The 25,789-nt window shown below is 38.8% G+C and overlaps 1 protein-coding gene across 2 annotated transcripts; it reads left to right on the forward strand.

Moving 5' to 3' along the window:
- Window positions 1–983: 983 nt before the first annotated feature.
- trdmt1 (tRNA aspartic acid methyltransferase 1) lies at window positions 984–23,801 on the forward strand. Of its 2 annotated transcripts, XM_081601537.1 has the most exons (8): window positions 984–1,141; window positions 5,432–5,541; window positions 6,555–6,631; window positions 10,342–10,413; window positions 12,830–12,895; window positions 17,053–17,122; window positions 20,722–20,805; window positions 22,475–23,801. In XM_081601537.1, the coding sequence occupies exons 1-8, from the start codon at window positions 1,078–1,080 to the stop codon at window positions 22,799–22,801; spliced, it is 870 nt and encodes a 289-aa protein (XP_081457663.1). In that variant the 5' UTR covers window positions 984–1,077; the 3' UTR covers window positions 22,802–23,801. The 2 variants fall into 2 exon arrangements, with proteins under 2 accessions (XP_081457663.1, XP_081457664.1); XM_081601538.1 differs by lacking the exon at window positions 12,830–12,895.
- The last annotated feature ends 1,988 nt before the right edge of the window (window positions 23,802–25,789 follow it).

Raw genomic sequence — 25,789 nt, forward strand, 5'->3', positions numbered from 1 at the left:
CATGTGTGGCTAGCTCCATGTGTGGCTAGCTCCATGTGGCTAGCTCCATGTGGCTAGCTCCATGTGTGGCTAGCTCCATGTGGCTAGCTCCATGTGTGGCTAGCTCCATGTGGCTAGCTCCATGTGGCTAGCTCCTTGTGTGGCTAGCTCCATGTGGCTAGCTCCATGTGTGGCTAGCTCCATGTGGCTAGCTCCATGTGGCTAGCTCCTTGTGTGGCTAGCTCCATGTGGCTAGCTCCATGTGTGGCTAGCTCCATGTGTGGCTAGCTCCATGTGGCTAGCTCGCTGTTACTGTCCACATAGCACGAAACTATCTACATTTCCAAGTTTCATTGAGTTAACAGAATTATTCTACGGCGGCAGCGCGGCTATGGAGGGCATGTAAAAGAATTGTCTTTTTGCCCTCCAGCGTTGTCCGCACGCGCGAAATTTCCTTATGTAAACAATAACATGGATCTATATTTGTATAGATATGATTATGATTAAGTCAGTGCCTCACCAGCTTTGCACCTCACCGCATGTCACTGCATTTACATGCGTTGCACAAATTTCATACCAACAAAGAATGTTTTTTAACCATTTCATTGGTGACGTACAGACAGGAGGATCATTCTCTCATCGAGTGGCAGCCAGTGCAGTTAGGAGAGGTTGGGCAGTCCCAGGTGAGCCTCAGCTTCCTGCTGCCTCACCAGCTTCGCTTCCGAGCATTTGAATGGGAAAATGCGAAAATTCAGCGATTTTGAAAATAAATAAATAAATAAAAATTGGTTAAGGTAAATAAAAAATAAATACTTTACAGTACAAACCACAGGGTGAACATAGCAATATAAATTATTTTATCATTATATTTTTCCATTATGCCTCTCCTGACCCCATGTCACTGGTAAAACCGGATCAATGACAGCTTTCATTGGTTCGTTTTTTTCATTAATCTTTAAAGAACATAGATATACGGAAATGAATCTGTCCATAAACTAGCCGAAACTCGTGCCCAGTAGATGGCAGTAATGCGCCTTTATTCTGGTTGTTAACCGCCACGATACATCAACAGAAGAAGACCCATCTCGAAAAGAAGCCATGGAAAGTCTGCGAGTGTTGGAGCTTTACAGTGGAATCGGTGGCATGCACTACGCGTTAAAGGGTAAAGGCAAATTATTTGAGATGTTCATCAAACATGGCTGTGCTGGGATTCAAAATATTTTGTTCAATCACCCGTAAAAAGACAGTAGATGGGATAAAAGGCAGAGCCTGTTTTCATTTCCCTGCACATACCATGTGGTTAACACGGAGAAGGACCTTCTCTCTGAGGGAATCTGTCATCCACGTCTGTTCAGAGCACCTGACATATGCGGGATCTTTTTTCTTCATGTTTCCTTTGACTTTGGCTTCGGTGCTGATGTTAAATTGTTGTAAGTCTAGAAAATCTGTCGATGTCCATTTGTACAAAACAAATAGTCCCAGCATAGCATAGTATCACTGATGTAGTACAGACACCATTCAGTAACAATTAATAGTGTGTATTTGCTAAAGGCATTTGCTACGAAGATGAATGCAGCACATCTCTTTACTTTAATCTTTACTTTAGCATTAATATAGTAGTGTCTTACAGTTACAAGCTGGGAGACCCTTTCCCAGTTTGTAGCATTTCACAAACTGCTGCTGACCCCCCCCCCCCCCCCCCCCCCCAGCTTCATTGTGCTTAATGAAATTGTCAGACTGTAAAATGTGAACAACAAAATTTTTATGCACAAAACATAAAAAAGCCACAACATGTGTATATGTTCTTAAATTTACCTTCCTCAGTCCTTGTCTAGGTACAGTATTTGTTTGCTTGGGCCAAGTAAAACCCCTAACACAGTGTTTCTCAACCTGTTTCAGCCCAGCGCCCCCCCAGCCTTCATCCAAGTCCCTCACCGCCCCCACCAAAGAATGTATAGGCTACTTTGCACTGACTATTATTTTATCATTAATATTACTATCACTATTGTAGATGTTTAAATTTTTATGCTTGTTTCTGTATTTATCATTAAAAATAATTTCCCAGAGAACAAAAAAGTCATGGGAATAGAAAATATTTTCACAGGCGTCTACGAAAAATGTAATGAACATTCAAGTTAAAATCTGTAGGTCTAACAGCAGCCAGTCAGAGTGGAGAATATATTCTTATTCTTTGCCATTTTCTAGTTGTTAAATATTCCACAAATGAGCAGATAAAAGTTGTACAACATGCCAGTTTAAACTTTGAACTATTTGCAAACGACTGAGCTCTGCAACATTAAAACATGGATAGAACTGTAACTACATTAATCATAGCTCTTCTTCTCTTCAGTGTTTCTGTGAGTTTCTGGTGGTGCAGCTCTGTGCTGCCTTCAGGAGAATGGGACATCAGAGTATCATCCATAACATTTCACCCACATGGCATTTACTGTGTAAACCAGAGCTTTCAGTGGAAAAACTAAAGTTCCAGATCCTTTTAATGCCATACAAATATGAGACAGAAACATGGATTATATCTTTATATAGACCTGTCTATTGATTATAGATTAATAGTTTTACTGGACAGAAATTACAAAGAACAAATCTGGTTCTTAATCAAATCCTAATGAGTCAAATTGAAAGTGTCATGGAGTCATCAGCCTCATGACATTAACACTGACATGAAAAATGATATTGAAGAAATAAATATATCAAATCTAATTAAAAACATAAAAGTGATCAGTTCTTTACTGTTATGGTCTGTAAGATATATTTATTCTCAGTACTAGATGTGGTCTCAACAAACCCATGGCACTTCAACAATATTATTTGACCTTTTATGTGGAAATAGTCTCTGTTTATTCTTGCCATACAGTCTCTGTATTAATTATTGCTTGAAAGGTCTTGCCATACCAGTTTATTCCTCTGTATTTACTTTAGTTTCTTAGTTTATTCTTGCATTTTGTTCTTCATTCATTTCCATTTAGTTTTATTTGATTAGTTTCATCCTCTCTTGGTTTATTGCTATGTCCACTTTAGTTTCTTTCCTGTTGCTAGATTTATTTTATAGTTCATTGACCATCAGTAATCTTCACTCATCACCTGCTGCGCCTCCTAATCATCATGTGTTGATTTTTCACTGTTCAGCATCAGATTCTCTGTTTTTATGCCATAATTCACATCTAGTTCGTCGCTCCGTTTTATGTCCCGCTTCTCCTGTTTCAGTTTTGCGCAATGTGCTCGTCTTTTTTTTTTTTAACCCCCTAAGTTGCAGGGCGGTCGGGAAGCGTATCGATGGGGAAAAGGCAGACTGACATAAACCTTTTAAAACAACGGAAACAATTTCTGCATTCTGATTATTGAAATTTAAAAGTGCTGTGTTGTTCTATCACCCCCGTTTCATACCGGACCACTTACAGCACCGTGTTAACGCTATAAAATGAACGCTCTCTATCGTGGTATCACCCATGGAGGGATTTGTTTATTTCTTTATTTAAATGGGTTCATTTTTCAGAGGGATACACAGTGAGGGTATCATGATTTTAGCTACCAGTAGCAGGAGAACGGAGCTGCGGCAAGAAGCTAACAGAAGCTACAAACACTGAATAGAAGAAGAGCTGCCATCGATACAGTTGCAGCCAAGTATGATTTAATGTTACACAATACAGTTTTACCAAGTTGCTCAAAGTCTAAACTGGTGTTGTTGTGGATTTAAGGTGTAAAGTTTACCTTCAACCAAACGCCCCCCAAAGGCATCCCAGCGCCCCCTTTTGTAAAAATGTCCACCAGCGCCCCCTGCCATCCTCTGAACGCCCCCTGGGGGCGGTACCGCCCATGTTGAGAACCGCTACCCTAACATGTTAAACATCCTTCAACCACAAAGCTCCACCTTAGGGACAGTCCAAACACTCCTACCATTCTTATTGGGTTGTTTTCAGAGTACCTGCTTTTGAATTTATTGAGTTATTTGACATTGATATCTGCAGTGGAAATTAAAGGGGGATGTTCTCAGACATCAACCTATGTTCCTGAAAAACATTCTGCTGTGAAAATACCTCTATCTTCTGCTTCCTATAATCTCACCTCCCTTTACCCATAGCTTTTCTCTCACATCTCAGATGTTTGTCCTCCTCTTCAGTCATGAACTTTTCTGCACCTACAAATTTGTCTTCAACCCACAAGAATGTTTGAATGTGGTGGAAGGCATCCTGCCCTTTTCTGGTACCAAAGAAAACTCACTAATCGGCCATCAGTGACTATAGACCTGTTGCTCTAACATCCCACATCATGAGATGGGAAACTCAACTTGGCACAACTGAATAAGCAGACAAGGATATATCAGGACCCCATGCAGTTTGGCCATTATCATACTATCAAAGAAGGCAATGCTGTGAGGATCATGTTATTTGATTTCTCCAGTGCATTTAACAACTAACCCTGATCTGCTGTGAGAGAAACTCCAGAAGAGACGGGTGGAGGCCTGAACAACCACCTGGAACTATGACTACCTCACAAACAGTGAGACTGAAGGACTGTGTGTCTGACCAGGTGCTCAGCAGCACAGAAGCTCTACAGGACTTTTCACTCTCCACTTCAGACTTCCAGCACAAGTCTGACTTCTGTCATCTCCAGAAATACTCAGATGACTCTGCAGTTGTTGGGTGTATCAGACATGGACAAGAAGCTGAGTACTGAGAGCTTCCACTTTGTGTCATGGTGTGGAACAATCATCTCTTGAATCTGAACAAAATAAAGGAGTTGAGTCTAGATTTGTGAAAGAAAAAAACAACAACTTTGGGTTTAACTGAATATGGAAGAAGTCTAGAACTGGACGAAGAAGTTCCGTTCCATTCCAGAATTCCATTCCGTTGACGGAATGGAATTCTGCAAGACTGCAGTACGAATCTGGGACATTTGCAGACGGAACTGATGCTTTTTTCGCTTTTTCATTAAGTTTTGTTTATTGCTTTGTTCCAGTTTTTTAGTACTTGTTTAAATGTTTGATATTGGAGTTAAGTGTTGTTATAGTGTAAGTCCTGTTATTTAGAATCATGTTTCACTAAGACCTGAAACACCTCAAGAACTTCCTTGGAAAATATTTGAAATAATTGTTTTTTCACAAAAGAAAATGTGTTCGCCTATGCAATCAAAACTATGTTCTAAATATTTTGTTATGTAATAATTGGCTCCCACAACTGTAATTAAGATGATGACGTTTATGAAAAGTTTAAACATGTCTTTGATTTCCCAAAAAGTCCAGTCATACTTGGGTATTATTACGCCATCGGCTGAAGTTTTCTATATTTCATTCAACTGCTGCTTTTATGTTTTTTACGTGTAACCTTACTAAATTAGATCAGTGATATTTGAAACTAAATTATATGGATGCAGAATAGAACAATCTGGATGTTTACATGATCTATGTTTTTTCTGTTTGTTTTTTTTTCTTTACCAGAAAGTGGAATATCTGCTCAGGTGGTGGCTGCTGTTGACATCAACACCACAGCCAATAAAATCTACAGGCACAATTTTCCAGACACCCCCCTCTGGAACAAGACCATAGAGGTAGGTAGTAATTGAGAACTGAGCTCTTCCACTGTTTCAAGTTCTTTTAAGATTGTTGTAGTGATTTTAGTAACTGAAGAAATCTCACCAAAACTTGAGATCAAACTTAATGAAAATGTTGGATAAGCACAACATCAGCAAACTTTACTGAAACCTAAACATGCAGGGAGGAGGAGGAGGGGGGTGAAACACTGCTTTACTCTGTTCTTCCCCAGTCTTCCCTGGCCAGACTCTTTTGTATCACAGAGAATTTGAAGAAGCCTCTGACTGAAGACACTCTTTTTTTGTCCATACTTTTCTTGATTTTATGGAAAATCCTTCTTTGCCTCATCATCTCCAGATATTCCACAGTCCCCAGAACAGAACCAGAACAGAACCAGAACAGAACCAGCCTTCTTTATCAGGTTGTTGAACCTTTTTAGGTCCCTGGCTCTGATGCTGCTGCCCCAACAGATGACGGCAGAAAAGATGAAGCTCTCAACAGCAGACTTATAGAAAATCTGCATCGTCTTGCTTCAAAGCTTGAAGGACCTTAGCTTCCTGAAGAAAAACAGTCTGCTCTGTCATTTCCCTGTAGACTGCTTCCCTTTTTGTTTTGGCACTAACTAATGTCAACAACAAGATGATAAAATGTTCCTGTAGTCAAAATATTGTAACTTTTGCCTACAAGAATCGAATTCTAAACCCGATGTAGCTGAGGTTCTCTTTCCCTGATTGTTTTATCTATCTACTTTATTTCTTTATTTTGCCTAACTCATTATTTAATTTGATAGGTAAATTATGTGTGTGTTTGTCGTGGTTTTATGTCAAGCACTTTACGTCACGGTTGGATGAAGAGGGATTCAAATTTGATTGGTATATGGGGCATGCTTATTACATCAATGCAGTCTGATATGTTTTTTAACCTGACCAAACATATTTAGGTTGATACGTGTCAATAGATCTTTGGTTTAAATTGTACATATTATGTTATGATTGAGCTCAATTGAAATACTTTGCATGTTTGTTTTAAGGGTATACCACTTGATGACTTCAATCAATTATCTTTTGATATGATAATGATGAGCCCTCCTTGCCAGCCATTTACAAGGTATGATATTTTCTTTAATATTTTTGCAAACAAAGTCATAAAAACTCAACAAGAAATAAGGGGCAGTAGATTTGAGGCGCTTGTCCACCTGAGCACCTCTCAACGGTTGAGCCTCTGCCTGCTCCAGCCAGATTCACCTCTATTAGCAGATCCAGTGCAGTGCTGCGTGACTCTTCTCCGTTTTCTGTACCTACTTCAGGGGTTGTACCAGCCGCACCGAGCCGTGTACTGCACAGAAGCTATTTGGTTGACAGCTGACTGTATTTGTTGGTTGGCCTGTGATTTATGTCACTGAAAACTCCACGCATTTCTCATAGCACAGTTGTGGACTGATGGACATTCTGTCTGGTATCAGAGAGCTGCTCAGTCTGGAGGAGCGTTATGAGTTTAATCAGGAGCAGCAGCAGGAACACATGCAGTAACTGTAGCAGAGGAATGACGGTGAATTAGCAGAGTTGCTAGCATCTCGTCTCTGCTGGACAGCAATAAAGAAGAGAAATGGTGAAGCTGTGATCAGCTTTCTGACACCCCATCTGTGTGAAACGCCAGACTACATAATATTAGCCTGGTGAATCCGTGTATGGTTCGTTCTTTGGTTTTTTCGTTTCAAAATAAAATTGGAAAAACCAAACAAGCATGTGTTTTTTTGTTTTTTAGTTTTTAAAACGAAATTAGAAAAACGGCAATTGCAAAAAGAAAAAAGAAAACGAGCTGTCAATTTAGCTTTTCATTATTTCATTGTTGACAATCGGTCTGACCCGGAAGTTCTCTCTGTCCGGTTTACACAGGGGCCGTATCACACATACACATTATGCTCTGCCCCGCACACTTTGTTTTTCTACACTCGTCCAAAGCGGCATGTAATTAATTTGATCATGATACTTTCACACAGACAGCCTTTAACTCCGACTTTGTTTTGTATATGAAGCTAATGGCAGCTAAATGCAGCTTCCCATTCAGTAAATATCTAAAGGGCTAGTCCGTCCAATTTTATTTTTATTTTTACCAACCTTTAATCTGCTCTGGTTTCAAAAGACGCTCAGAGAACATTCTGCCAGTCATTCAAACCCTTTAAGTTTAAGTTTTTCCTTTCTGAATAGCATTAGCAAAGCAATTATAATCCGGTATGTCATGAACAAGCATGCAAAAAAGGTTATGCAAAATATACAATATCCTGGATAAATATTGTATATTTATCCAAAATAAATATAGAATATATTGTATATATAAAAACATTTATATACAATATACTAATAGATTGATAGTCGTATCTATTTCAGGTAAATACCTGAAAATAGAGACCAGAAATAGAAATCTATTTCTAGCAGAAATAGATTTATACCAGGTAGGAAATGTTTGAAATAATTTGCCAGATTATTAAAAGCTTAACTAAATAAATATTTGCCTATGGAAGAAGATTTGGGAAAGAAAAAAGGTCATCATTCTGTCTTTAATCTCAGAATTCAGACTTCAGTCTAAAAAAAACAAATCTTGTACATCAGTAGGTGTTAGAAAAATGATATAGTCTTCTTCTCTTCTGTGGTTTAACACCTCACAATATCTTTTCACATTTTTATAAGATGCATATTACTGTCCAATTAGAAATGAAAACCTCTGTGCCCTTTATGAGACTATTTATCCATCCATCCATTTTCTTCCGCTTATCCGGGGTCGGGTCGTGAGCCCAGACTTCCCTCCCCAGCCTCTTCTTCCAGCTCCTCCAGGAGAATCAAAGGTGTTCCCAGGCCAGCAGAGAGACATCGTCCCTCCAGCGTGTCCTATTTATTATAACTTATTAGACTCAACTGACTAAACATAATGAACAACTTTTGAGTTGATACTTTTCATTATTTCTTAGCTCTGGATTTATAAGCAAGAAACATTAAAAGAAACAAATATTTAATTTGTATCAACCTTTATGTAATCAGAGCTTTGAACTCAAATCTTACAAAATAAACAGACAAAACATTTTCATAAATTTATTTATTACAATAACATACGCAGATATTCAGCCAATGTTTGGGGAATCATGAAAAAATATTCCTATAATTTATGTATATAAAAGATGAGGAGACAGTGAAGAAGACGATGTCAGGAGGAGGAAGAGGATCACTGGGAGATTCTGGGAAGCTGCATCCAAACCTGGAGCTGAGGCCTCTCCTCCTAAGAGCCGCCTGTATGAAACAATAAAAAATATATTTTAAAAAAGTTCACACTGCACATAAGAAGCCAATCGAAGGGAAGAATATATTTCACACACATAAATAATATGAATTTACAAACTACAAAAAGATCAGAGGAAGGGAATATTAATAACTGGTACTGGATGATGTCAATGATTAGAAGATACTAACATCTTCAGAAATATCGAACTCTGCAGAGAGGAATATTATATTTTGACACACGTATCAAACAGTATATATGTAAACACATTAAACTCTTCATGTTACACTTTGAGAAGCTACGATCAGATATCAAGCAGCAGAATAGACAAGGTGACTTGTCCAGACCGCAGTTAGCGGGGTGAACACACTCCACCCGGCCGCTGAGCCTGGAGCCGCCTGGAGCCGCCTGGAACCGCCTGGAACCGCCAGGCCCCGTTAGCGGAGCTACGCTGCTCCGAAAACTCCGGAGTATATTTCAAACCGTAAATTAAGCTATAAGGGCTACTTTCTAGTCTAAAAACATCTTTAAACAACTTTTTGTGACAAATTAATAGTGTACTTACTGTTTGTCGCTGCTGGAGGCGCAGTGCAATGGAAGCCATCTTGCTGGTCCAGAGACGAGGGGTGTGGCTGCGGTGGAAAGCCACTCCCCGGTGCTCTGGCCTTTCAAAATAAAAAACTTAACTAAAAACTCAGGCTAACCATTTTTCTCGGTGACCAGATGTCCGGTATTATTTGTTTCTCACAGGAGCTTTACTTAAACTGACTTGCGGCTGACAGAAAATACTACAGTATATAGCCTGAAATGAACAAGCTTGTGTCCCTGCAGCCTGCATAATGTGTGTGATTCGGTCTCTGCGTCAGCCGGACAGAGAGAACTTCCGGGTCAGACCGCTTGCCAAAAATGAAATAATGAAAAGCTAAATTGACAGCTCATTTTCTTTATTTTTGCAATTGCCGTTTTTCTAATTTTGTTTTAAAACCTAAAAAACAAAAAAGAACACATGCTTGTTTGGTTTTTCTAATTTTATTTTGAAACAAAAAAACCAAAGAACGAACCATACACGGATTCTGGTGTGATGTGCATTTTATTTTTTGTTTGGAATTTTTTTAAATATGTTTAGCGTGAAATTGGTTTGCACCTTTTGACTTCATTTCCCAAAGGGTTACATATCTAAAAAAAATAAAGTGCAAGAATATATTCATATGTATAGAGAAATAATCAGTTGATCTGAGTCTTTATTTAGGTCAGCAATAAATTTCTATCAGACAAAATGAAATATCTGGATTTGAGTCCATCAGAATCAGAACCTCGAGGTTCTCCATGGCCACAGACAGAGTCTTTGGAACATAATGGTCTGAAGACGTAACGGAGAACTAACCCACACATCAACTGGTTAGTGAGTCTTGCCCGTGGAGAAGCGCCTTTAATCTGATCCTTATTCTACGTTACATTTCTGTCTCACACTTATGTTTTACTGATGAAGATAAGAAGTACATTTTGTCAACTTAACTGGTATTGTGCTTTGTTTCGTTCCGTTCTAGGTTAGGACTTCAGGGTGACGTTGCAGACCCCAGATGTAAGAGCTTCCTCTTCATCCTTGAACTCCTTCCAAGGTATGAGGATGTCAAATACGCAGGATTTAGTCTGGAGTCAGCCTGACTGAATTAAAAAGTAATTTAAAAAAGTTAGTAGAATTTTTTTTACTTAAAGCTGCAGTATGTGAAAGTATAACATGAGACAGATAATCTGTGGAATGGAAAACTTACATTCCTCTGCCTGTGCAGGTCTGTGCTCCTCACACTCTGCCGCTTGCTCTCCGCTGCGCCACAGATTGTTAGCGACAGTGGAGCCTGCCATGAATGCCCAGGCTACAAAGATTAGCCACCAACTAAGACATTTTTCCTGACTGGTTGTTTCTGACTGGGAGCAGTGCATTTCTGCAGATGGTAATTGTAGCAATGGGAGAAGGTGGAGGATTTTTTTTTTCACAGATTATCTGTGTCATACCCAGGGGTGAAAGTAAGGGGGTACGGCAGGGTACTGCGTACCCCTAAAAGATTTAGCGAGGGTACGCAGTACCTGCAAGAGAGAGGAGCGGCTGTCTGCTGTAAAGAATCAGTGGGTTCACTGTGCAGCCACAACTGATTAGTTTTTCAAGAACAATCTAAAACACAACTTAATCAGTTAATAAATAACTTTTTTCCCATTTCATATGGTCTTTGAACTCTTCGTGCTTTACTAGAGCAGGGCTGCAACATGTCAATCACGGAAGGTTTTGAGTTGATCTCGGCATTAAGTGACAAACTGAACGCCGTCAGGAGGCTGAGACCAACACGTCCTCTGACTGGCTTAAAACGTTCAGAACTTTATTAAAGAACAACAACAACAAAAATCAACAAAACGTGTTCAGATTAATGACCCAACAACAATAATAATCTCAGTGATTATTGGTTCAACAACGTGTTACACAATTCTGTGGGTTTCGGTTCCATTACCAAAATAACGAGCAGAGCAGGAGTTTAAAATTAACTAATCAACCACCGCTGTGTTCATGAGAGGTTTATTAATGATGACAAAATAAATATCAAGCCTGCAAACCTGATATCGTAACGGACTGAATGTTATGTTTTTAACGTAATCTCTGGTCGGCTTGTGGAGCTCAGGCGGTTGCTATGGCAACGGGTGTGCTTAAATGACAGAGAGAGACGGAGAGTAAAAAGGTGCGAGTGGTTTAGAGTTGATCACCTGTTCGACTTGTTTTATTTTTGTTTACCTTTGCTGTGGCGCATCCAGTGGCGCAACTACACATTATTCAGGTGGATGCGAAAACATAGATCGGCCTTCAACCTTTATAGCTCCACTGTTGAAAATGAGGCTCTAACATTCACAAATGACAGTGAAATAAAATCCAGTCCAACATCTGGTTTGAGGTGATTCTCTGGAACCTGTTGGAGGAAAAATATCCCAACTTCAGAAGATGAGCTTTAACCTAACAGAGCTCTGTGGTTCCTCCTGTCAGTATGAGAGTCAGGGTGAGGAGGCGCCATGTTAGGAAGAGAAGTGGAAGCTGCAGGATCTTCAGAACAAACAGGTCATGATGCTGGGCTACTGATTATCCCTCTGTCTGGACACAGGACCAATAGAACCAGTTTAAAAGCTAAAATGAATGGTTATATGCCAGACATGGAAAACTGGGATGCACTCCATGCCATGATGTTCAGAATTTAGGTCTCAAGGCATCTCAAGGTGTCAACATTGCAGCCAGTGGGCTGAAGAAATACAGCTTTATTTTGTAACAATTCAAGAGCTAACTAGCTTATATCACTTCGCAAAAAAATTTATCAGCACAGAAACTCCAAAGCACACAAAGAAGGAATATATATATATATATATATATATATATATATATATTGGCAGGGTGCAAGATGCTGGCAGGGAAAGCGAACATGGAACAACATAACCAAGTGGCGGGCATAGTGTACAGAAACATCTGTGCAGATCAAAGTGGGGAAAAACCCTCAAAAGTGGTGGAGAATGACTGAGCTAAGATCCTGTGGGACTTCCAGATCCAGACAGACAGGATGGTAATAGCGAACCAACCAGACATTGTGGTGGTGGATAAAGAACAGAGGAAAGCCGTTGTGGTGGATGTAGCAATACCAAGTGACTACAACATCAGGAAAAAGGAGAAACTGGAGAAATTCCAGGGCCTCAGAGAGGAACTGGAAAAGACCTGGAAGGTGAAAACCACAGTGGTGCCTGTGGTCATCGGGGCCCTCGGGGCAGTCACCCCCAAACTGGAGCAGTGGCTAAAACAGATCCCAGGAACAACATCAGACATCTCAGTCCAGAAATGTGCAGTTCTAGGCACAGCCAAGATACTGGAGGAACCCTCAAGGAGGGAGGGAGGGAGGGAGAGATGATGTGTACATTCAAACACTGTTCCCACATGACTGTCCAGGAAGTTGCAAGCATGTCTTATCCAATTAGCAGAATTCTTTCAATTTTCTTTTGCCAATATGATTTCAGGCTTTGCAAGCTGCCAACATACATCATGCTGGAAAATGTCAAAGGTTTTGAGAGCTCCTCAGCCAGGTAATGATGAAGAATATCCGCCTATCCCTTCCTCTCTTCTTCCTTCTCTCACTCATTCTCTCTCTCTCTATTGTGTGAGCATGTGTATCTGGTGCATGTGTGGGGAGGAAGGAGAACAAATGTGAGGTTTTCTAAAGATTTGAACTTCACTCTTTACAGTGGTGATTCACTTGTTTCGCACTTTAAACATTCTGTTTTCACTGGCGTCTCAATAGTGTCGTTTTTGGTTTTTAGCTCGGTGCAAAGCCGGAAAAAGTTGCGGTTCTGCAGGCTTTAAGAGCCTTTCCCATCCACATGATAATAAAATACCAGTTGGCGTGGATTTATCAGTTCAGGAGTGTGGTTTGGCTGTTGGGGAACTTGTCAGGTGTGAAAGTGTGAAGGCAGCCTCCAGGATGAATAATGTGGTTATGTTTTTGGACTCGATTGACAAGGTGAACAGCGTAGTTGAGACGGGAATTGTTATGAGAAGCACACAAACTACTGCTTTCCCCTTAATGAACCCTGCAAAAAAGAACATCCTTTCATCAGCGAAGATGTGTTGATGAAGAAATGGACCTTACCAAGCTCCACCCAGAAACACCCCTCGAAAGTCCCACGTGACTTCATGTCTCACATTAACAGCTTAGCTCCTATGTGTAAACATGGCATTTTTCATTTCGACTCTCTGCAGAGTATTTCTGAGTCGATTAGTTTAGCATTTCTCCCGGATTTTCACAAAATATCAGCCACGACAATGGACAAGGAAACCAACAAGTTCATGTCATCTCTTTTGGACGACATCAAGGTGTTTGAGCCGCGATGCCTCCAGCATTGTGCGAGTCACAGCGAAAAGCTACCGGTTGATGAGAAAAACAGCAGATCCTCACACCCTCAGCATAAATATAGCCGTAGACAAGATCACTGATGGATGTTGTTCTTGCAAGGCTGGGTGAGTCGGACATTCAAGGTTTTGAGGGTTCGAATGTGCCTAGGACTTATACACTGTACTCGGTGCTAGCGTGGCTAACACGATTACAGTTTAGTAAAAGCTAGCGTGGCTAACACGATTACAGTTTAGTAAAAGCTAGTGTGGCTAACACGATTACAGTTTAGTAAAAAACCTTTTCAGGTCAAATAAAATCTTTAATGTATGTCAGATGCGGTACACATTGCATATTGATCTGTTCAGCTAACGTAAGGCTGTAACAAACAGGCTTCAAGATGTAGAAGTTGTATCGGTACTGCCATTATGCTGTACTTGGCTAAAAGGTTTTCATAATGCATGTGTTTATTATTGACTTTATTTTTTCATTCACTAAACACAAAGAAAGCAAAGCAATAATACTTACACCAGCAGACACTTTGTTCTTATTGATCCTACGACGGTTGAGCTGCAAATGTGGTCGTGCACAAGCTTTGATCCAAGCAAGACTTTCCGTTTCAGATTTTGGAAATCTGTGAATTTTAGTTCCACAAATACGATCAGGATACCTGACATCGCCTGTACAGATACCCCACTGACAGTGGAGAACCATTTTTTTTCGAGTCCTGAAGCAAAAACTTTCTGTCGGTCTGGTGGTCCACAATGTACATTAGCATGAGTTTGTGAGACGGTCAATCACATGGTAGCTGCGCAGTGACGTCAAATGGGCATTAGCCAATGAAACATGGCCCCTGTGGTAAGGTCCATTGTCACGTCACGGTCAGATTGTGTCAGCTATGAAAACGCTCCTGTCGGAGCAAATCAGCAAAGTTAGCTACAGGAAAGTTAAGAAACAGCTGATAAGATGTTGCATTTTCTTTTTTCTATCAATCTTTTTTTGTGTGATTATGAGTAGTTTTAAAATCTCATCTTTAAACCTTAATGGTGCAAGGGATGTGAAAAAAGGGCTGTGTACTTTGAACTTTTAAAATCTAAATGTTTTGATACAGCTTTTCTCAAGAAACTCATAACAGTGTTGATAATGAAGTTGATTGGAAGAAAGAACGGGATGGAAATCTTGTTCTGAGTCCGGCAGTAGCTATTCTTTTCTCAAGACATTTTCTTCCAGTTTCTATTGAAACTGAAGATGTTGTATCTGGAAGATTGTAAAAGGCTATTGTTAAGTATGAAAATATGAAGGTACATTTTACTGAATGTATATGGTCCTGTGAATTCAAGTGAACATGTTTTTATTTTAGAAAAATTAGTAAATACATTAATGAATTATGTGTCAACAGATTACCTAATTTTAGGAGGTGATTTTAATTGTCCAATAGATGATTTAGATAGGAATCATTTAGAGACACATATACATTTGAGGAGAACATTGAAACATATTATTGTGTGGCCTTCTAAAAATGGAAATATAAGCCAATATTCTTACGCTCATTGTAAAGAGAATTATATTTTGTTAGGAAGATTAGATAGGTTTTATTGTTTTGGGCAAACTTGCAAATATTTAGATCATGTACTTTGTGTCCAGTGGGCTTTTCTGATCATTGTATGATCATAGGAAATGTGTTTATAAATACATTATTGAAGTGCATATTTGCACTTCAATACCGTTTTGTTGAATAATGGTTGTTTTAAAAAATGATGATTTTTTTGGAAGCGATGGAGATTCATGAAATGTCAGGTTATCAGAAGATGACAAAAGACTCATAAAGGGATGGTTTGATGGACTTCTAACACCTGATAAATCACATCTTTTCTTTAAGTTGTGTTTTAAGCCATGATTGAAATACTTTGAATGTCCTGGACTTTTTTAGAGAAGGAGAAAAATTAATGGACATTTTTGGATCCTGTGAATGGAAAGATAATGTATATGAAATGTGTTAAGGCTTTGAATAAAGTAAAATTAAAAGATAAAAACGATACTCCTTGGAGAGATTTGTTTAAAGTTGGTTTTGGGGTGAAACCTGGATGGGGGTTATTTTATAAGCCACCTTTGACTAAAAATGCTGGTGATTTACAGTGGAGAAATTTGCATGGTATTATTGCAGTTTTCATTATGAAGCTTGTTGTTTTCGATAAATGTACCTTTTGTTCATTAAGAGAAACTATCTTTCATTACTTTGAACAATGTTTCAGAATAATGGATTTATTTACATTACTAAGAGATATTTATAAATCATTTGGAGAAAGTTTCACAGAACAGTCTTTTATTTTTGTTTTTTTAATGTAACAAAAGAAAGAAGAAAAGTGGACAGTTGTTGAACTTTTTTCTTGGTCAAGCAAAGCTTGCAATTTATCAGAGTACAAATATTAAAATTAATAATGAACATAATACTTATTGTGTAAAGCTTTTTAAGAGTATGGTTAGAGCAAGAGTGATGTTAGAATATGAATATTTAAAAATGGATGAACTAAATATTTTTCAGAATATTTGGGATTATGAAGGTGTTTTATTTACTTTATATAATTCTGAACTTTCCTTTATGAATGTGTCCAGCTAGCAATCTTCTGTTACGTTTCCATTATTTGTGAACAAGACTCTGAGATACTTAAGCTGTCCACTGGTGACAGGGGGACAGCTTAAGTAGTGGGTGGAGGAAGATGTCCACTTGGAGCAGGACATCTTCCCCGACCCGGAGAAGCTTTTTCTGGCTTAAGACCACGTGGCCTTGGATTTGGAGGCGCCGATCCTGGTTACTTCACACTTGGCTGCGAAACGCTCCACCGAAAGCTGTAGATCACGACCTGATGACTTCAGTGGGACCACATCATCTGCAAAGAGTAGAGACACGATCCTAACGGATCCCCTCAACACCATGGCTGCGCACAGAAATTCTGTCCATAAAAATGATGAACAGAATTGGTGACAAAGGGCAATAATTATATCATAAAACCACAATATGTTTATGTTGAATCTGTGAACATCTTCTTAAACCAGCAGTTCAGGTCATCAGTATAGAAATGCATCCCAGCTACTGAATCATGTTTCCAACTCTAGAATTATAAGAGTGCTGGCTGAGTTGTATGAACTCCAGCTAAGTAACCAGTTAAGAACTGGAGACTGTTTCAATGGAAAAACACTGAGACTTGATCTTTGCTAGGACTGAGCCACTACATGAAAGATGAGTTCTTTTAGTTTGACCTTTTATCTCTTTGCAGTGAGCAATGAAACAAAAGTCAATTCTTAAACACTGTGTGTGCATTGAATGTGTTTTAACTCTGTGCTTCTGTTCTTTAGGGACTATTTGATAAAAGTCCTGAGTGGCTGCGGCTACACTTACCAGGAATGCATGATCTCCCCGACAAATGTAAGAACTACAGATGACTATTTTATGTAAAAATGACGATATAATAATCAAATATTCTTAAGAGGAAGATGAGAGACACCAGACCCAACAAATTGCCTCATTCATGTAAAAGAAGCTTCGTGTACCTTTAAGATGCCTCACATTTCTGTTGAAAATATCCCTTTCTATTAATTTCTTTTGGAGTATTCAAATTTTATGAGACCAGACCCAACATTTGTTTCTAAACCATACCTATTAAAATTAACATATTTGAGCAAATATGCTAATTTTTTTAGACTTAAAATCTTTCAAGATGTCTAACCCAGTGTTTTTCGACCTTTTTTGAGCCAAGGTACATTATTTTAATTGAAAAAATCACGAGACACACCACCAACCAAAAATGTAAACAAAGATACTCCACCTATATTACATATATAGTCATTCTTATCAAAGTCTCTTGAATAGGAATCAACACAAAAATGCATTTTCAACACATTTTACATTTCTTATTTCAAATTGCACTTAACATGTCCACTTCAAAAATACACCTGAACAGCCACAACACTGTGGTGTTAAATTTAAAGAAGTTGTAGAAAACTTCAAAGTGTTTTACAAACTAATCCACAAGCATCTTATAGCCGGAATACAGAAAATAATTCTTATTCTGAAAGAAGCAATAATATTTGGGAAACATTTCACTTCATATTCACTGTTACAATATGAAGAGTTGCATGTACAAAATGTCAATATCTGTATATTTTACCCACCTGGTGTGAAACCTGAGCATGTTTGGATGAAAACAGCTGATTTCCTGGCAGAAATTGAAGAAAGACAAAGCTCTTCCTCAACATCTCTGTCTCTCTCTGTTTTTAGTTTTTATAGTAACCAGGCTTCAGAAGCTCACTTCACACAGACATGTTGTGGGAAATGGACTCATGTTCTTTCTAACTACTGCTGAGCTTCACTGTCTTTTCCATCACTGTCGTCAGTCTTTCTAGATTCAATGCTCTCACCGCCACCTGTAACATTCATGTATCACTAATTCTCGTTGTAATGTAAAATGCTCTGTACCTACTGCCATCTAGTGACAAGAACGTTACATGATTACGCCGCTAGTCACTGCTACAGCAGACACTCAAAGATGGCATTATTTGCAGATAATTCATTTTCAAAAAATCTTTTAAAATCAATTACCGTATTTTTCGGACTATAGAGCATACCATACTAGCACCTTCAATTAAAAAAATTAAAATAAAAACTGGAAGCTGCTCTCGGTTTTCCATCAGGACCCAGCAGAGGGCGGCGTCCTAATAAATCTGCTGTAAGGACGCAGCACTCCGTCTCCAAAGCCAAATCATGGTTTTGTTCACACCGAGCTTAAATGCAGCGGCTCTATTTCCCTCCTGTAGTGCCAGATCGACAGCCCTCAACTTAAAAGCTGCATGATATGAGTTTGAAAACATTTCTCCATCGTGCCTGCTGCTAGCATGTGGTTGTTCTAAATGAAAATTAGCCGTTCTTCTTTGATTTACAATTTTGACTTCTAATGATTCACTTCCTGCTAGAGAGCCCCCTGGTGGTTGAAGAAAAATCCACAGAAAAGCCACAGCGGGCTACAATCCGCATGGTTCAAAGTTTAGAAAAAAAAGTAGCAGCTTATAGTCCGGAAAATACGGTACCGTAGTGAAATTGAATAATTTCCATGGCACACCTGACAATCACTCACGGCAGGAACAGTGGTTGAAAAACACTGATCTAACCAATACATCAGAATTTTAGGGCAGGACCAAACACAATGAATACATGTACCCAGCGCTGACTTGCATTCAAGACAGTTAGAGGTTTGAGGGTTCATTTTATGTCTCCTCCTAGGAAGAATTTGCAGTCTGTGAATAACTTTGGACTGTAAAAGCTTGGCTTGATTACAAATAGATGTTTGTTTGCATGATTCCAAATGGCATCTCCTCCTCAATAACCACACCCAATTTAGTTGCCATATTTGTGCAGCACCTGGAGCTGTCACTGTAACACAAGTCTGCACATTATAAAAGCAGCTAATCACCTTTTTACCTGGACACTTAAACAGTAACTTCTCTTTTGGAGATAAGGTGGCATCAGAAGCAAATGTAGTTTTTTTAAGATAAAAAATCTTGATCTTAGAGGTATGTGGCTACTGGGGAGGCCATATTTAATCTGGATTAACTCAGATGAAGGAGGATCCCACAAATAAATACTTCATCATGGAATGTCCAAATATTATAGCCTGTATCTGTCATACCTGGCTCAAATTTAAAGTGTCCTTGTGCTGGGGAGAGCAGAGTCAGTGAGGATCTATCCTCAATACAACAGTATTAACAATAATTGTATTGTTAAGGGAAGACTGCACCATCTCTGTAAATCTTTTTTATTGCATCTAATAAGGATGTATAATTAGCCTTTAACATCTGATGAAATCTAGGGCTTGACATTTCACGTTGAGAAAAGCTGGCATCCAATGTTCAAACATTACAAAGCATTTTTGCCTTACTGCATCTTCTGGGATATTGAATTACACACATTCTTCTATCCCCCCATTTTCCAAATTGTCACTGCGAGGATCTTGACTTTCTCTTCCAGGGCTCGTACTTTAGCAGTGAGGGGCTTATTAACCTCTTCTAGCTGTAGCACCCTGCTTTCAGCTTCCTCTGGAGATCGGTTGTATGCGATGTGACCGTCTTTGCCAGAGGTTCCAGCTTCTCACTGATTTTCAACATAACCCTGTCATTACCTGGAGAGCTTTAGCAAGCTCTGGTTCCAGCTCAAGTTCAGACAAGCTACTGCTGTTCTCATCATTTTGTTCACTGTGTTGAGCTAAGCCTGTTACTGAAGCACTGACTTGTTGGTCCAGCTTGATGATTTTGTGTTTAGAGTTGAACATTGTTTTGTGTTGTTTAGTCCAGAAGCATTCCAAAGTCATAATATGGTGTCACCATTTGCTAAAATGAGAAAAAGTCCTGATAAAATGTTGCAAAATGGTGGTCAAGAAGTCCATAGTCCACGAACAGAGTGAACTGAATAGTCTGATAGTCTCACTCTTCCAGTTGGTCATGGCAGATGTCCTCTTGTACTGAGCCAGGTTCTGGTTCTATTGGAGGTTTCTTCCTGCTAAAGGGGAGTTTTTCCTCTCCACTGTCACTATACACTACATGCATGTTCGGTATGAGGGATTGCTGTAAAGTCAATAGCACAATGCTATTGATTGTCACTACATGCTCATGCAGGAGAAGCAAATGCTGGAAGTCAATGACACGATGCAGTCTACTGGGTTTCTTTAGATAGAAACTCCTTAAGGTACTTTGAATAATTAATTGAGCCTACTGTATTGCTTGATGAGTTGGATCAGTTTGAATTGATGCAAGTTATCAAGTTATGTATGTTTGATTGAATTAAAATTATTTTTTTACAAAGTGCCATGAGATGACACTTGTGAATCGATCCACTATAAATAAATTGAATTGAACTGAAAGTGTTTAAACGTGTTTTGCGGTTGATGGATCTGATTACTACCAACTTTGTTGTCGGAATGACTTTCAACAAAGTCATTCCGACAAATCTTTATTGTTGTTGTATTCCTTTTGTAGGTGGGGGTTCCAAATTCACGACTGCGTTATTTCCTGATTGCTAAAATGTCTGCAGAAAATTCAAGTATCCAGACAAGTGACAAGGTAATATTTGTTGGTGTTTTAAAACAGATAAAGGGTTGTAATGTCAGCTTTACTGTGAGTTGACTGGTCTCTAACCAGAGGTAGAGCCTAGATAGTGATTTATATTCGTTAACATTGGTCAAAATCTTCAACTCAAAAGTACTTGTAGGCCAAAAAATCAAAAAAAAATTTAATCTAAAATCACAAAAGGTGTTATTGAGAATATTTCTTCCTGCTTAACAATAAACTAAGTGTGAACTATTTATGAAATAGATTTGCATAGAGCAGTTTGGCCATTCCCACTTTTGATTCCATTGAAATTTGAAAATTTCTCTTGGCGAACAATTTTCGCTGAACATGTTAAGCTCTCAAAAATGCCACTTCAAGTAGCGGCATTGGAAAAAACATTGCATTTAATGTTGCATCTAATGAGCTACGAGCATTGGCAGCTCATAGCTCAGTGCCGTTCCAGCCTTGCACAGATCATGGAAGCTTCGGCACACTGATGCTGTTGTTATTGCCCTTATGCCATTCGTGTACTTGACCACTGTGCAGCACATTTGTCACATTTTCCAAATGGCCTTCAGTCCAGTTCAATATGAGTCAAAGGTGTTATATTCACTTCCTGTTTGATGACAAATGATTGGCAAGGACTTCCTCTAGGCTTTTTAATATGTCGTGTGATTATCAAGCGTTTGTAGATACAGTTTCAGTCTTCTATATCATACACAGAGAGAAGCTGGAGGAGTCACCCAATGGTCCTCAGTTTCTTCTCCAAGTGAGATGATGCCATCAAACTGATGTCATCAAACTACCACACCAATGTGTGTAACAATGCTCCCTATTGATGCACAATAAATTGTGGTGCAGATTGGATGAAGTATCAGGGAGATATAGCTGTTGGAATAATGTAGAGAGCGCATTGGAGTCAAATTCCAACATTGGCCTACTGACATGTTTAGAGATCATCAAAAGTTACTTATATCGAGTACAATGTAAATTGGACGCTGCATATGTGATTCAGAGCCAGTTGTATGCAAACAGGGCTAAGGTGGTATCACCAATTGATACACAGAGTGTGGAAGTTATTTTACCCTATGTTTTATGACAACTGGTCAGATTTTGATGCAGTCATGAGCTTTTGATAACTTTTGATCTGCAAAAGTGAAGATCAAACTATAATAAATAATAAATTTATTATTATATAAAACAGAATTATAACTCACAAATTTAGAGACCTGATTGCTGTGGGTACAAAAGAGTCTGCTGCTTTTAATTAAACGTTTTGTGGTATTACACCAAGTGGGAACAACATGAACTTGGCTAACAAATCCTGCCTCTTTGTCTGACAATCCAGTGAATGAGTCTGGCTTTGGGACTGACTGCACTGTGTTGAATGAAGTTTGGTGGAGGGAAGACTCAGCCTTTCATCCAATTTAAAGAAACTCTTTAATGTTTCACCATACCAAAACATTTTTGGACAATTTCATGTTCCCAATTTTGGAAACCTATTTCAGTTACTGTTACTTAGAATTTGGCTTCATGTTTATTTGTGATGACTGTGGTGAATGTCATGTTTCACAGTATTTAAACTTTTTGTTTGCTAAGGTGTAATATTTTCTTCATAAAACCCATCTGTTTTGTAATTTGCATGCATACATGGAATATTTAACAAAATTTCTCATTCTAGGGTTGTTCCTTTTCCCATGTGACGGACAGTGAGTTTCCTGAACGGTCCTCTGTCTTGAGATATAAATGTCAGAATATTGACCAGCCATCAGAAGACAACCCCAATGTTCATGTCTTGTATAAACGCGAGACTCAAATGGATTCTCAAAGGAAGACTAATCAGAACAAAGACCTATCTGTTCAACAAATACAAGACTACTTGGAACCTCAGATGAATATAAACATGGAACTTTATCTCCTTAAACCTAAAACCCTGTTGCGGTACGGCTCAATTTTGGATATTGTTCAGCCCCACAGCCGGAGATCTGTCTGCTTCACTAAAGGGTAAGTTTAATAACTGTCTAAACATAGTTTGATACATTTCAATATTTTAAAGCTTCAATTACTATTTATTTCTTTGTCCGTATCTTTTCCAATAAAAACCTGCTTACAAATTGCGAAAGCTGTTATATATTTCTATATAAAACATGTTAAAAACATAGTCTTGGTAGAAGAATAGGTTTTGTTTTTTTTTTACGTATTTGCTAAAAATGTTACCATGCCATGACAGTATTCTATGAAACAGATAATCTGTGAAAAGATCAATCTCCATTTCCTCCCAGAGCTGCTATTGCCGTCTGAAAAGATGGACCGGTTTTGTTCAAAAACAACCAATCAGAACCAGGAGCAGAGTCTTAGCGCTGTCAATTACACTCATGTACTCATTGCTAAATGGTGGAGAAACAATTTTCCATTACAGGAAACCCGTTAATTTGCTGTCATCGGTGTACATACTAACTAGACCAGTGTTTCTCCACCCTGGTCCTCAGGCCCCCTGCTCTGTGCCTCTATTCCAGAACAGCTGATTCAAAATGACTGCATGAAGGTCATGCAAATCTTCTGCAGTACCATCAGGTACTGCAGAAGATTGTTAATCAACCAGAGATACAATTCAGGTGTGGCAGAAGGAAAACACCTAAAACAAGCAGGATAGGGGGCCTGAGGACCAGGATGGAGAAACACTGAACTAGACAGAGAAGTCACCACAGGCTCTGCTCTCTGCAGCAGAGCACAGAGCAGGAGGATGAGTGGTGCCACTGTAACTGACCCGAGTCCTGGCTCTGACTAGTTGTTTCTAGTTAGCACCACTGGGAGAAGCTCAGCTTTTTCACAGATAATCTGTCCCGTACTGTCATTTGTTGGACATGGTGACAACAAATATGTAAGAAAAAAAAATGTGTAAAACTTACATACTTCTGTTTTAATGTTAGTGCCACTGCTATCTACAAAATGGTAATTGAATAAAAATATTTAACTAAGTGAATGCATAAATACTACTGTCAAATGATCAGACTGATCACACTCACCATGCCTAACTTTGCAAGCTTGAAATATAAACATGCAAGCAGTTGTGCTTGCAGAAATATTCCACTGGGTAAGCCCCTCCTTCTGCTGTACTCCTACCAATTCAAATGCAAGAAAATATACATTTTCTTTTAGGGTTTTTTTTTTAGCAGAAAGCAGGTAATGTAAGCTCCCAGTACAGCAACTAAGAGAAACTTATTCCACTAAGCATGCATACAAGTAGTAGCAATCTTCTTCAGTGGACAACTGACAGTTAAGATATATTTTATTTTCTAGTTCTCGGGTGGACCACCCCTTACTTATGCTGCCCTGGGCAACTACCCAGGTAGCCCATATCAAAACCACCACTGCATACACATTTTCTAAAAAAAAATATTTTCTTAAACCAAACATGTCTGAAGATTCTCAGTTTTTATCCACCTTATTGTCGTCAAACCTTCCCTGTGTAGCTTTAGCTGGATGCGTCGGGGAAAATATATGTTCTCTGAAGCCGTAGTTCTTTTGCAGATGGGAACTGATTGTCTTCCAGATTATTTCACTGATGTTAATATGTATATAATGTTTTCACTATCAATACAAGACACTTGCAAAGGCAAATTTCCAGTCTCTGTCTCCTCCCTCATGAAACGTATCCTATCTTCTGAGAAATTAGCTCATTTGACATTTTTATTCATTAACTATTTACATTAATATATTGCAGCCATAGGCGTAGGAATCGGGGGGGATACGCCTCTAATATTGGAAGGAGGCGTATTTTCCCACACCTGAGTTGCAAAAAACATTTGATTTTGAAATTTTCCACTCGCGTACCTTAAAGGTACTAAACTCCTAATAAGTTTAGTGTACTACAAATAAATCTGCCCCAGTCATTGTTGACTCATGGTTGCTTAAAGATTTACAAGACCAACTGATTTTAGTGACATTGTCGGTGTAAAATATTGAGTAAAATGTTATGCTACGTGACTGGCATTATCTTTACTCAAATCAAAATCAAATCAAATTTTATTTGTATAGCACAGCAGCAAGGCATTTCAAAGTGCTTTACATAATTAAAAACAAACACAGAATCATGTAACATTGAATAAACATTAAGAAAGAGAAAGAGATTAAAAAATATATATAATAATAAAAAATTATTACATTACACTCTTACAATGAGACGCAAAATGGGGTATATGCCACGAGAGGTGGTGACGTATTTCCGTTTGAATTTATGCCACATAGATTGGTTCCGGGTCCTGCTTGCTCCTATTGTTTTTACCCAAAGCTGCAAGATCTGTACCATGAAAAAGACGCAAAACTTAAAATATCTGTGAGCTACTGGTACAACAACCAAGTTTTGTGGTGTGCTGTTGTGTCCAGTAATTAGCCGGTACCATCCAGTGCTTAGTTTTTTTCATTTTCCTGCTGATATCAAGGCGACAGCGGACTGTAGCCAAAACTTAGCCACTACAGCTAACACCCGGTTAGCTGTAGTGGCTAACCCGGTGCTTTGAAATATCCTCAAGCTATTTCAAAGCTTGAGGATATTGAAGATCAGGTGTCAGAAATAGAAGATGGAGGTTAAAAGTGAGCTGTATGCTTCGTTCACTGGAATAATTTGTTGGAGGAAAATAATGCCAGAGGAAATCCACTGCTACGGGAACAGGCTGAGAACAGAGGCAGCGATTCGCACAAGGTAAGTCAATACGTGTGTTGATGCGTTTGTGTTATACGGAGTATGAAATTATTTTTAGGCAACTCCTTAGCTTTTTTTTATGTGACAATTATATAAAATACATTTAACATGCAGTCGAAGCGATACCGAGCAGGTAATTTAAGAACAACCGAGAGCAGCAACGCTTCAGCCCGATCAGAACCACACAGGTAGTCAGTCAGATTAAGGTCCAAAACCTTCTTCGCTTTACAGCCGTTTCAGTGGCTCCGACCCACATAAAAAACCCACAGAACAAATGGTACAAATCACGTATTT

The sequence above is a fragment of the Poecilia reticulata genome, chromosome 20 (genome assembly GCF_904066995.2).
Source record: "Poecilia reticulata chromosome 20, P_reticulata-male-v2, whole genome shotgun sequence".
Taxonomy (NCBI): Eukaryota; Metazoa; Chordata; class Actinopteri; order Cyprinodontiformes; family Poeciliidae; genus Poecilia; species Poecilia reticulata.

Bases quoted from the DNA above. Each gene is read 5' to 3' on its own strand.
- trdmt1 (XM_081601537.1), top strand. From the start codon at position 1,078: ATGGAAAGTCTGCGAGTGTTGGAGCTTTACAGTGGAATCGGTGGCATG. The intron at 12,896-17,052 runs GTAATGATGAAG...TCTGTTCTTTAG, and splicing joins TTTGAGAGCTCCTCAGCCAG to GGACTATTTGATAAAAGTCC. The intron at 20,806-22,474 runs GTAATATTTGTT...TTCTCATTCTAG, and splicing joins GTATCCAGACAAGTGACAAG to GGTTGTTCCTTTTCCCATGT.